The sequence below is a fragment of the Diorhabda carinulata genome, chromosome 4, assembly GCF_026250575.1.
Source record: "Diorhabda carinulata isolate Delta chromosome 4, icDioCari1.1, whole genome shotgun sequence".
In the NCBI taxonomy this organism is placed as follows: Eukaryota; Metazoa; Arthropoda; class Insecta; order Coleoptera; family Chrysomelidae; genus Diorhabda; species Diorhabda carinulata.
This window is the reverse complement of record NC_079463.1, coordinates 11,872,852-11,886,116: the sequence shown is the minus strand read 5'-3', so window position 1 is coordinate 11,886,116 and position 13,265 is coordinate 11,872,852. Positions and strand designations below refer to the sequence as shown.

General features: G+C 31.8%; 1 protein-coding gene and 1 non-coding gene across 12 annotated transcripts in view; one reads left to right on the top strand and one right to left on the bottom strand.

The window, feature by feature from the left end:
• Positions 1-12,328, bottom strand: part of LOC130893357 (calcium-transporting ATPase sarcoplasmic/endoplasmic reticulum type) — a 47,490-nt gene extending 35,162 nt beyond the window's left edge. For 2 of the 11 annotated variants that reach the window (XM_057799384.1, XM_057799374.1), the window contains exons 1-2: positions 11,950-12,225; positions 10,785-10,920 (exon numbers count right to left, since the gene is read on the bottom strand). In XM_057799384.1, the coding sequence (XP_057655367.1) occupies positions 10,785-10,902 (118 nt within the window). In that variant the 5' untranslated portion in view covers positions 10,903-10,920; positions 11,950-12,225. Of the gene's footprint in view, positions 1-10,784; positions 10,921-11,133 lie in introns of all 11 variants that reach the window. The other 9 variants (XM_057799375.1, XM_057799378.1, XM_057799379.1 and 6 more) reach the window with 9 other exon arrangements.
• A 427-nt stretch (positions 12,329-12,755) lies between these two features.
• Trnaa-ugc (transfer RNA alanine (anticodon UGC)) lies at positions 12,756-12,827 on the top strand. The gene has a single exon. It is a non-coding gene; the product is annotated as a tRNA-Ala (tRNA).
• Positions 12,828-13,265: the final 438 nt, after the last annotated feature.

Below are 13,265 nucleotides of genomic sequence, written 5' to 3'. Positions count from 1 at the left end.
CGACGGTCTGATATAATCATGTCATGAACTACATTGATATTTTCGGGGAATAACACAGAAACTTGCCTTCCCGATCGGTCAACATCTGGTCTAACCTCTTTTGAAGCTTGCAGTCTAATTTTTCACTATCGCATACGAAGAAAATTGATCACCAAGGGTATTGCACATATCTTCGTAAATCTGCTTAACTCTTAACCCTTTTAAATACAGGTACTTGATGATGGCTCCATACTCCAATTTTTCGATTTTCGCAATTTCGATGAACATCTTTTTTCTTTTAATTCATTGCGTAACTCTGATTTACTTTTTCGACGTCAAACTTTACACTGACACTTCTAATAAGTTATTGTATGTTGCTATGGTAACGCAATATTTTGTTTAAGCATGAAACTGGTCTAGGCTAACTAGATAACAATACATCCTCGTAGAGGGTAACATAGATTTTGAAATATCTACATTATTCAATACATCAATTTTTAATAGAGAATCGTACACTAATCTTTGGTCTATACGTAATTCTTCTTCCAAATTTTCAATCAAAATCTCCTGACAGAAAATCCTCTCTCAGCTGTCGCATTGCCGTGACAAATTATTAAAAGTTGCACCACTTTCTATAAACTACTGTTTTCGATCATTTTCATCCAAAAATCATCTACTCTATCACTGGAATTGTTTTTTTATCTTATTAAGGCCGGGCGCAAGTTGAGACGCAATCAACACGTGCAGGCAGCAGTTTCTTGTAGTCTAAAGGGACCACGCGAATTGAGAGGCAGAGTTGCGATGGACGTGGCCAATGTGGCACTCGTGAATGTCACACAGAAACTGCGTCACACTTGCACAGTTGCCTACAGAAAAAATGTAATCTCATGAAGAAAAATTGATTGAACTAGTGCGAAGCCACCCAGTGTTATATAATACAATTGATCCGAACTATATGAAAATTAAAGGACAACGATTGCATCCGAACTTAATGTAAGGAACGTTAAGTACCTCCAAATTTCATTTAAATATAGTTTATAACTAATACAGTTGACTGACTCTTTCAGAATTTATTTTCACTTACCTTTTTATTATTTCATTTCTCACTCGTACTGAAAATTAATATTGTTTTTCAAATCCAAAAAGCGTGACTTCTGCGAATATAGGATCTGACCATTTCCTAGTTGTTTGTAAACTACTAAACATACCGAAGAAGAAGAAACCAGACAACTCGTTTAACTACCGTACCGAGCCCGCCAGTGAGAACACTCTCATTGAGATCCCGAGTCAGTGATCTTGACTTGACTGTTTCTGACCGTGACCTAATCTGACTGTGCCCGTTGGTGTGAATCCGCCTTAAAGATAAGCTCAACATAGAATCTATTAGGTACCCAACAACAAAAGCCCTATACCAAACTCGTCTAACTCAAAAAATCGAAGCAAACAACATTAAAGAACAGGACGACACAGAGACGTGTTCGAAAAAGATAAAAACGAATATTACCGACGCAGCTATTGAGGCGCTAGGCCTAAGGAAAGTAGGAGTGAGGAAAAACAGTCGAAGGAAACAATGGTATACACCGGAAGTGAAAGCTTTTGCCAAGGAAAAACGGGAGGCATATTTAAGATATAGGAGCAACAAAACACCCGAAGAAAAGAACCACTACATTCAAACAAGAAATAGAGTTAACACAGAAATCAGAAACATAAAACGAAGCTTCTGGGAAAACTTTACCTCCGAAATGGAACATAACCTATACGGAGCACAAAAAAGGTATGGAGAATGCTAAGAAGGAGAAGACATAAAATAGTAGAATACACACAGACACAACAGCTTGACGAGTCCCATTGAAAAACTTATTTCGAACAACTGTACGAAGATGAAGAAGACGATGAAGAAAACAATGAACCCCTCGAGATATCAGGAGAAGTAACGATAGAGCACGCAAAAAAGATCAAAAACAGGAAAGCACCTGGATTAGATAACATACCAAATGAGTTATTGAAATACGGAGGACAGCAACTAATGGTAGAACTTACAAAGCTTTTCAACAGAATACTATCAACCAAAGAAGTGCCTAACCATACTCTAAATCGATATCTTCCACTTTTTTAACGGTTGCAGAATAAACCATTTCATCTTCGTTGAAAATGTCTCATTAAGTTATTCAGAACCGAAATCAGGTCTTCATAAAGAAATCGAGTTAAAGGTCAATCATTTCAAAAAGTTCCAAGGAATGGTTCTATTTCTTGGGATAAGAACTGAAAGAATGCTACTTCAGCCAATATTGGTTTAATCTCCAAAGACTTTTACACGGTTTTAAAACACGTTTTTGCAGAGAAAATATGATTTTTTTCAAGTGCGGATATAGTGAATGAATTTTTTGATAAACAGCAACATTTTTTTCAGCTATACCAACACAAACTTGCCTATTTATCTCACAAAAAGTTACTTAAAATTCCCGGTTTATTAGAAAATTCTCGTCGAATACCAGGTTTTCCATAGTTCTGCGAAATTACCGTCTTTTTCCGGTTTTCAAGGCTTTTATAGACCCTGCTAGCTTTTTCACTGCTAGTATTATTTTATCGATATTTCGTGAAATCAATTAGAACGAGTTTATAGGCTTATTTTAGTCGATGGCATCAGCCAAATGTAGAAAATCTTGTGCCAGACTTAAAGGATGGTCCGCAAGTTTAAACGCCTGTAACTCGTATAAGAAAATTTGTTTGTCGCAGCATTAGTTTCACGTCATTTACTCACTCCCGAAGTCCCGAAACAACCTGTATATTATACCTGACTATCATCATTATATCATCTAATTTTATTTATTTTCGAGCTTCTGCTTGGGTCACAATTTACAAGTGTCGTCTATTTATTTTTTTTTTAAATTGTTTGGCAAAGTAATTAGGTTACTAGTGACTTGTACATATCCCAGACGTAGTATTGGTCTATATTTAGTACACCTTTGTTTGTCTTTCGACATAGCATTTATTATTATTTAAAGTCGAAAAATGGCAGCTAAATTACTATTATTTCATTACGTCAGATTCTTGACAAAATGTTTTTTGAGTATAAAGTTGTATAATAATCTATACGCTTTAAATTCCATAGAAACACTTCACGGTTTTTTTTTGAGTACTGTGACGTTGTTCCCACAAATTTCGATAACATTTCGATTCTTTAAATAAATTAAGTACTTATTTATAGCCACATATTTCTTAACACTCTTACAGCATGTTAATGTTCAATTTTTATTAACTTCTATAAATGAGAGTAATCTATAATCATGAATAATCGTATCCCCCTCCCCAAAGTTAGGCTGTGGTGAAAAATTTTACAGCTTTCAATAAAAATATCAGTGGAAAATAATATTGAAATCAAAAAAACCTGCATTAAAAATTTCAACAAAACGATATAATTGATGAACATCAACTTTTTTATATTTTGTTTATCATTAATTGATATTTTATCTTGTTTTACATAAATTGTAGATTTTTGAAGTTTTTATATTTTTAAAATGAAATTTTATTTTTTTGACCATATACACCACCGGCCAAAAGTTTACGCCCACCCCATTCAAAATAATACACTGATTTGTTTATTATTCTTCAACTGTGAACTATCTCTTAGGTGTTTATGATTGTAATTTAGTACCAGTTAGCCTTATGAGACGCAAGAACATACTGTTATTTATACTTTTTGGACCAAAACAACTTTTTGTGAAGTTCCTATACGAATTGTTTTCGTTCTCGCAAATTCCTACTTGCAAGTTATAAAATGGATGAAATTAAAAATACGTCGACGTACCGTAGACTACAATGTGAAAAAATATATAACCAACGAAAGTATACATCCCAGTTTTGGTAACAGAAAACATTCTGGGTGGCCTCGAAAAACCACAACCGCTGAAAATAAATGTATTGATCGACGTTTCACGGGCCTAGAGGTAACAGATTAGATCAATGAATCTAGGAATCTGCCTTTAACTACTTCTACAGTGAAAAGAAATTAAGAGCTCGCTTTTTCGATAGGGTGGCAGTGAAGAAACCTCTATCAAGACGAAGAGGAAAAAAATTGGACGAATGAAGACTGGGAGAGAGTTTTATGGAATTATGAGTCAAAGTTTGAGGAATTTTGAAAAAAAATTAAATTAGTTCTGGCCAACGTCACCTTTTCGTCTTGGTCATTGAATATCTTGCGTGATGCGTATCGTCTTGAGGTGCGTATACCAATAATCGAACCTTATCCGATGTCCTTTGTGTTGATTGATACTGTCTCCAAGTTCCCACTTCTCCAAATTTTATTTCTCTGGACACCAAAAGTATCCAGACACCTACACAAGCTTGACATAGTCAATCATCACTTTGTAACACCCTAAAGGTGTGAATGCACATATCTCTGCTTGAAAGATTGTAGCTGAGGCGAATCTGCCGAATACTCATGGGTGTACCAAATTTATTATCACCTATATTAGTTTTTTTGGTGTTTCATATTTTAGTTCAGTGGAATATTTTGATGTCCTTTATATTTATATCTGATTTTTCACTTACTACAATAATAATTTTATAATTGATAAGAAAATCCTTGTACGTATGATAAAAAATGTTCTACATTTTGATGTTTAGATCAGTTTAGATTATAATTATTTTTTCGGTTATATATATATATATATATATATATATATATATATATATATATATATCTTAATAGCATAGCAATATCAGTGAAATCTTTCAATCACCTAACAAATCGCGATCTTATCGACTCACCCTCGTACTTACACTAAAATATTTTCAAGGTAGTATTTGTTAACATAAAGAATTCAATGAGAATATATTAAGCGAAGATTGTTTGAATTTGAATCAAAAATAAATAAGAGATTGTATTGAAAGCGATATACGTTGACTTTTAGTTTTACGACACGATATTAACAGTGGATTAAACCGAAATGCTTCCTTCTTTGAATTCGATTTCCAGCACACGTCTCTGTTAGCCTTGAAACGTGATTTCGTTATCGTTAGCGATAATTATGAATATATTATCACAATTATGCGTAAGAAAATTTAATACAATAAGAATGTTTTCAATCTCGTTCATGTTCCATTACTTTGCTACTATCACTCTTATTTTTTGTTCAAACAAAACAAAATGGCCAGTAAACTGTATACATTCGTTCAATATAAATTTAAACGCGATATTTTTTGATCTGGCAGACAAAGTAAAGTTTTTATTCGTAAGAAAATCTGATACAAGAATTATGTTTCAATTCACGTTCTTATTCTATTTCGTAGCTTGTATCACTCTTATTTTTTGTTTAAATAAAACAAAATACCCACTAAACTGTATATATTCGTTCAATATAAATTTAAACGCGATATTTTTTGATCTGTCCGACTAAGTAGAACTTTAAGTTGAAGTCGATTGATAATAAATATTTTACACTTTCACAATCGAAAGTGACTGAAAAGACTTCCTGAACATTGTAAGAGCATTCATTCTATAGTCTATCGTTTTAATAGAAATTCTAAGAAGAGTAGGTGGCATCGTTTCAACCATTGAATAACGAGTGTAGACCTAAATCTATTTATTCTACACGTGCGAGTTTTTATATGTTATTTATATACATTTTACAGATTACACAGATAGATGTTTTTGCTACTTGTTTTTAGCTAATGTGAACTACATAATCGAAACATTTTTACGAGGGAGGATCCAAAAATATTTAATTTCGAACACAACGTCTTTCATAACAGACAAAATAATAAATTTACCTAAAAAATGTATACAACCTTTTTTGTAGAGCTTTTTATGAGCTTCATTTTTTGTTTAAAAACTTTTTCTTTGAAATCATTTTTTTTTTCGAAGATAAGTAGAAAAATTGGTATAAGTTTGAGGTGAGCTGGGGGGCAAGCGGATATTTGTTGGTGAAAATAGTTTTAAGGATTATCTTCTCTAATCGAGAAGGAAAAAATTTCAGCAAAATCATTTCATCTCTTTGAAACTAAACATAATTGTCCCGCCTGTGCATCTACTGCCGAACCATTTTTTTTTGTATTTATCTGTAAAAATAACTTTCAGTTCATTCTTCGTTTTTGTTAACTCTCAATATTATGGCATCTGTTTTCTTTCATACGTGGAAAAGAGAAAAAGTTACACGGGTCCAGGTCAGGCGAATAAGGTGCGTAATTATGTTATTTAAAATATATAACACGCGTTTCGTTATCATCTTCAGATACAAAAGTTCATGGGGGTTTACTAATACCTAGTAAGTAGTAGAAAGCGGTATGTATGTTATAAATATGACCACAAGTTCCTAATTCGAGCATAAGCTCCTTTTTATCCAGATCTGTTCTACCTACTCGTTCAATTTTTACTAATTTACATCTGTGTTTCCGCTTCCTTCCTTATTTCATTTTTTTTTCGTACTTCTACAGCTGCAAGGTTGGAGTTAGCTGCAACCAAGGATTCAACCAATGCTGGTGATACGGACCCGGAAAAAGCCCAATGCACTGACCTTTTATAAAAAGGGCAAATGCCAGGGAATTTGCCCAGTCCAACATTTGAGAATTTTTGTAATCATATCTTAAACCAGAAATAAAGAAGAATATTCTCGGTGATGATGATTTCTGGGTGAAAATTGACAAAATAATAGAACTGATAAAGCCGATTCTCCACACGATTACAGCTCTAGAATCTAATGAGCCACAAATTCATACAATAACCAAAGCAGTTCAATAACGTGGAAGCAATTTTTTTAATTCTTTGTGGACTTTGTGTTGTTTCATATTTGAAAATGAGAAAAAGTCAAATGGGTCCAACTCAGGCGAATAAGGTGCGTAACTATGTCATTTGCAATATACACACGTTTCGTTATCATCTTCAGATACCGAAGTTCGAGGGGGATTACTACTATCTAGTATGTAGTAGAAAACTGTATTTATATTATAAATATTACCCCAAGTTCCTATTTAATGTCAGACATTTTACATTACACTACATCAAGAAGTTTTCTTGATTAGGTTAAGTACATGGTAAAATAAATAGTAAGTAGTAAATGGGATCAATATACTGACAGATCAAATTATGCGACAGTTTTTACTCTACTAGAGTTGAACAAGAAGAAGTAAATAAATGGCAAACACAAATTGAATGTTTAAAACAAACACAAGAAATCAACCAATGAGTTGGTCATCCATGGGCACCTTTTATAGATCATAAACTGATTTATTAGACACCTGAAGTTTGTCAATAGCTTTTATACATATCAAAAAGTCCAGACAATATTTAATACCCTTAAAACAGTATTATAAATATGGGAATTCACATTTTCATCAGTTTAACAACATTCTATTTGTTGTAATCAAAATTTATTAATAAATAAACAAACATGATAATCCCTGATTATTAATCATAAAATTTTCCCTGAAAAATATGATCTGATATGATTTGATTTTAAATTTGATAAGTGATGATTGAAAATGTGTATTTTTTACTAAATTGTGAAAATTTAGTACTAATAAAATAAAAAGCAGTGTATGAAATATAAGTTGTTCATCTACTAAGAAATAGTCTAATTATAGTGTAAATTTATCTAAAAGTACAATAAATCTGCCTCATTTTGATCTACAAACAAATCCAATACAAAACAGGAGGCTAACAACCATAACCGTTAAAGTTAATGACATAGAATGGAAAGAAAAAAAACATTCCAAAGTGTATGCAACACTTTACAAATCTAAATAAATTGAAATAGAAAGAAATTGTGAAATATTCTAATAGTTTAAAATAAAAATAAACAAAAAAAACTACAGAATGTATATAAACAATAGACATAAAACGGGAAGCCAGTCCAAAATATATCGAAAAAAATTGTAAACTAAAACAAATAGGATATGAAAATAAGTATTTTTGCTTAAAACATAACTTTATAACATAGAAACAGGAATATGTAACATGCCATTGTTATTATTTTCTTTTGTTCAATTATTGTGTCTCAGTAGTCACTTCTGTTTTAATTATAAAGTTTTCAAAGAAATTAATTTGTTGTCGACCTTCCTCTCAATTCGAAAAATTCAATAAAAGCTCCATGTCGATTCTAAAATGTCCTCTATTTACATTCTACAACGCCTAACCAAGATTAAAATCAAATAAAAATTTAGAAGATTTGTAGTGATTTATTTGTGTTTATTATATTTGCTGGTGACTTTTTCTTTTTAATTTTGATTTTTATACATAGTGCTCACAAAATTTCAATTATCTTTCATGATTTCCTTTTATTTCAATCAAATTTTGTTTGATTATTTTCGTATTTTCCATATTTTAACCAGACTCTATCATTTTTCACTAATTTCCATTTGTGTTCCCGCTCGCTTCCTTATTTTATTTTTTTTTTGCAGTTCTACAGCTGCCAGGTTGGAGTTAGATGCAACCAACTAGTGCTGATTGTAAAATAGGCAAATGCCTGAGAATTTACCCAAAGCCTTTTAATCGTCCAATGTTTGGTCATTTATGAAAACAAACCCTAAGCCAGAAATAAAGAATAGAATTTTCGATGATGTTTTATAGGTAAACATTTTCATTGAGATTCTTCCATCCTCTCCACTCTAGAAGAGAAGGCAATTTTAACGAAATTCAAAAGAAATTTGGCATGGTACCAATTCACTTCACAACTAATCTTCCTGATTCAGCTGCACAAGATTTTAAACTAAATGCTGTTAAGATGCTTGAGGATGTAAGCTTCATATTAGAAACAGCAAAGCACACGGGGTTAGATGTACTTCAAGTAAGAGAAAACTTAGCTGATACCAGAGACAAGCGAGGAATTTGGTCCAAACAGTTTATGTGGGAAGGACTGGAAAGCAACAATCATGTAAATCGTTTACTGTGTGTTAGAGGAAACTGCAATAAAAATTCTTGAGGCACCAGTAACATCTGCTACCACTGAGACAACATTTAATAAATTTGGCTGGATTCACAATAAAAAAAAACTTATAATTGGAAATTGATGCACTAAACTCCCAAGAAAATAAGTAAGCACAATTACGAAGAGGTAGATGCAGAAAATAATGATGAAGAGGAAATCTTAGGTTCCAATGAAACAGATCTGCTTAACTCCTTTGAGGTTAAAAATGAAGCTGGGTAAGAAATTAATAAATTACACACCTTTGGTTTTTTAATAGTTGCCCTGGGATCTGGCATTATATAATGGCATATGTATGCATCCACTTTGATATTAATTGTTCACCCCATCTAAGTACAAGTTATTTATATACTCTAACTGAGGCCGAATTCCACGTCTTAAGAAAAAGTCTCCAGTGGGCAAACTAAGCTTGCAAATTAAAACTATAAAGATTATATATAAATATGGTGATTGTTATGGGGCAACAAGAAGTAAACTTTATAATCAAAATTAACGAAATACATTGAATATTAAGGTCTAGACATACAAAGCAATGAAAATTCAAGAGGCAGAAGTGATTTAAAGAATCAGGGGAGCCCTTAAAGTAAACTATATTTTTGAAAAAGAATGTACTTGGGAAGATATTTCCAAAGGCACTGAAATTAGTTATTTTTTAACTATGGTAGTAGTTCAGTGCAATATATATTTGACTTACATCCATTGCTGATGATAGCCGCCCTTTTAGGCTCTGTGAATTCATCTTTTGAGGTGAATCACCCTCTCTAACTGTTACAGCTTCTTGCTTGCTTCCCTCTCTATCCTGTTCTACTTTTCTCTATCCTCCACGACTTGTCTCCAGTTCATAACCTCTTCTCCCTGCAATATCCTGTATTACTTATTGTCGCCAGCATCCTTTGGGACTATGGCTGGCTTCCACTCTGCTAACTTCTATATCAAGGCTTTCAGATATCTTCTTCGTATATGTTCAAACGATTTAAACCTTTGGATCTTTAAAACTGTCAATATATCACCATCCTTCAGCTCATTCTTGATCATGTGGTTCAATAATTTTCTTAGGTATGTTAGATAAGTCTTGATAGATCCTATTATCTTCCTTAAGATCTTTCTCTCTTATTTGAATATCCTCCTCATCCTTCTTGGACGGGCACATAAGTTTTTCTTATCTCTTGCCCTACTATCTGCGTAGTATTTTGTCTCTCCCACTATCTCATGTATTATTCCGTCTATTGTAATGTTTAACAGAGTCATTGAGGGACCCCCTTTTTACTATAAGTACCTCTCTGTCTAAATTTTGACCTTAAGAGTTGTTCATCGTTATATTTACCAACTTAATAAGCTTTGAGGAGATCCCCATTTTTCTCATCGCCTGCTCTGTTGGTTTCCTGTTAATATTATCAAAAGCCTTTTTAAAGTTCACAAACATCGCAAGGAATAAGAAATGATTTATAGGAATCTTGAAGAACCAAAGTACACAATAAACAGTCATAAATAATTTGAAAAACTAGAGAAGGATGTCAGAGAAAAGAATGATGAACAAATAATTCAATATAGATGCAAAAAAAGTTATGCATGAACATATACTACGATAAATTTAAATTTGAGATACTTATTATTTATTATTCATCTTTATCCCAATTAATTCAGATTTTTTACTAGGCTGTTTGGAAAACCTGATTACAGTTACACCTAAGACTAAAATTTTGTTTATTGATTGAATTTCTTCTATTTTGGTGACTTTTTTTAATATCCTGTATAATAATAATTAATCACTTGCTTAAATCCATTAATGGAATATATTATAATTTCAAAACAGTATTTTTTTTCTATATTTTGTATATAACAGTAGTTTCCAAAAAATCGTTTTGTAAATTTGAAAAAACTTACCATTAGGTCCATATTTTTCTTGATTTTTCTTAACTTGGTCGAGAGAAAGACCACGATCAACATCAGTATCGAAGTACCTTAACACTTCTTCAACCGTTTTGGTGTGGCCGTCTTCCATAGCGCCCGAGTGTCACTTCTAAAAGAAAAACTATTATATGAAATTGTAAAATAAATCAAGTGAATTAACATTTGTTTACTGTAGTGAATAAAATGTAGTGTTCATAAATTCCCATATGAATAAGTTTCCCAAATTTTGCAATTCCATTTTAATTATGGAAATAAAGTAATGACGATTTTATTTTAAAAATGATTGTTGGATGTATATCAATAATTAATAGTATCTACTCACCGTTTACTATTAAAAAAAAACGTGTAAGTACAAAGTAAATTATAACCTCAAAATTTTTGATTTTGCACTGTCACAATTTTGCAAGTAATATTATTTGAGAGTTATAGTTAAATTTTTTTTTCTCAAGTACAACTAATTGAATTATACATAGTAATCATTTTCTAACAACAAAATTATATATTAAAAGTCCTAAAACCCTTATAGTTCCTAACACTGTTCACTACACGATTCTAATCTCTGATTGTGTGGAAACTAGCTCTAACAAACGCCACGTTCTTGATATAACATGACATGCGCTTTATTTTTATAACTAAATTTTTATTAATACAATAAGTTGAAGTTTGTATTTACAATAGTTCATTTATTTATTCTATATGAAAAAAATATGTAGAGAAGTATTTTTCTAGCGTTTATTTTGAAAAATGTAAATAATTTGCAACTTCTACAAACATCAAATTTATTAGTGGTACGCATGTGGCATGTGGACGTACCCGATTGGCGCGACAGCAAAATTTAATGTCACGTGATCCTAGCGGCGGAATCTTTTAAATAACTCTGGGGTTACAATGATAATAATTATTAGAAATAAATCCAGATATTATTTTAGTAATGCGTCGACTTTGGTACAAAGTTGTTTTATTTTAGGAATGGCCCGGTATTGGGCTAGATGCCAATCTACTAGCTACCGTTATAGCACACTTATCTCCATATTTTTGGCAAGTGTTTCGGTAAAAAGAAGTGTGGGTTCCCGCATATTTGAAAAATAATAATTACAAAATTACCCTCAGGTAAAAATATTAAAAACATTCATCTTACTCCAAACTAAAGGTTGGTTTATCCAATTTTTTAGCAGGTATTTATCACTAAATTTAATTCACAGGTGTATGTGGCACTACACTTCACTTACCGCTTATCAACACAAAAAATGGTCCCAGTAATTATCACTCGACGAAAACTCAGTTCTTTGTTAAAAAGAAAAGGTTATAAACAACGCGATATTGTTTAGGCCCCCATTTAAGAGTGGCGCAAAATTGTCACTGAGAAGTTTAAAGCACAAACGGGCGACGGTTCGAGTACGATACGAGCTTTTATAAGTTCGGTAGCTACCTGTCGGGGACTCTGTCCATGGGCAATATGCCAAGAACCGGGACTTCGGGACTGCTTTAGCGCACTAATTTTTTTAACGAAATTCACAGTTTTACCCTCAGTCAAATTAGACGGAATTTAATTATAATTCAAATCCGTTATGTGATTGAAAAAATATGTTTACTAGCTAAAGAAAGAAAAAAGTTGAGAAATATGAAGCAACTGACATTTTTTATGTTGTTTTCGAAATATTTGTTTATGGAAAATCTATTGTTAAAGTTAAAATTTGAATTTAAAGACAACTTGTCTCAAGAAAAAAGTATTTTGAATTTATTTGTAAACAGCTTCATATGTCGATTTATTATGAATGGTGTATTTTACAAGACAACGTCAAAAACGTGGCTTAAATTTGAGTATAAGCAAAATTGTACACGGGAAGTTAAATGCCATAAATCAATTCTATTTGAAAAAAAAAATTCTATAAATTCGTTTTTAATTATAATGTCAAATAATTCTCAATTATTTAATCACATATCGGGGATGTAGCTCAGTGGTAGAGCGTTCGCTTTGCATGTGAAAGGCCCCGGGTTCGATCCCCGGCATCTCCAGATTTTTTTGTTTATTATTATAATTGAAACTTTTGATTATATTTTTTTTGATATAAATACTTTCTTATAGTTTAATATTTAATTTAATAAAAGTGTGAAACTGTCGCAAATAAAAGATATTTTAAGGTTAGGTTCACAGTTACAGCCAAAAATTTAAATATTAAAAAAAATCTGTATCTAAAGGGTAAGAAGATTATTGCTTATATAAACTTCGATTTGTTAACTTGAACTTCATTGTGGTATATAACTTTCTATAAAAATGAAAAGCATAGTATTCTACTAGTATATAATGTGTATTATTCACTAATATGATTTACAACAATCGTCAGTGGCTCGTGTTTTAATTCTATCTTAGTGAATTACCATTATTATATACTAGTTGAATAATATACTATCAATTATATTGTACGTGTGATTTTATTATTGAATTATTGCGGA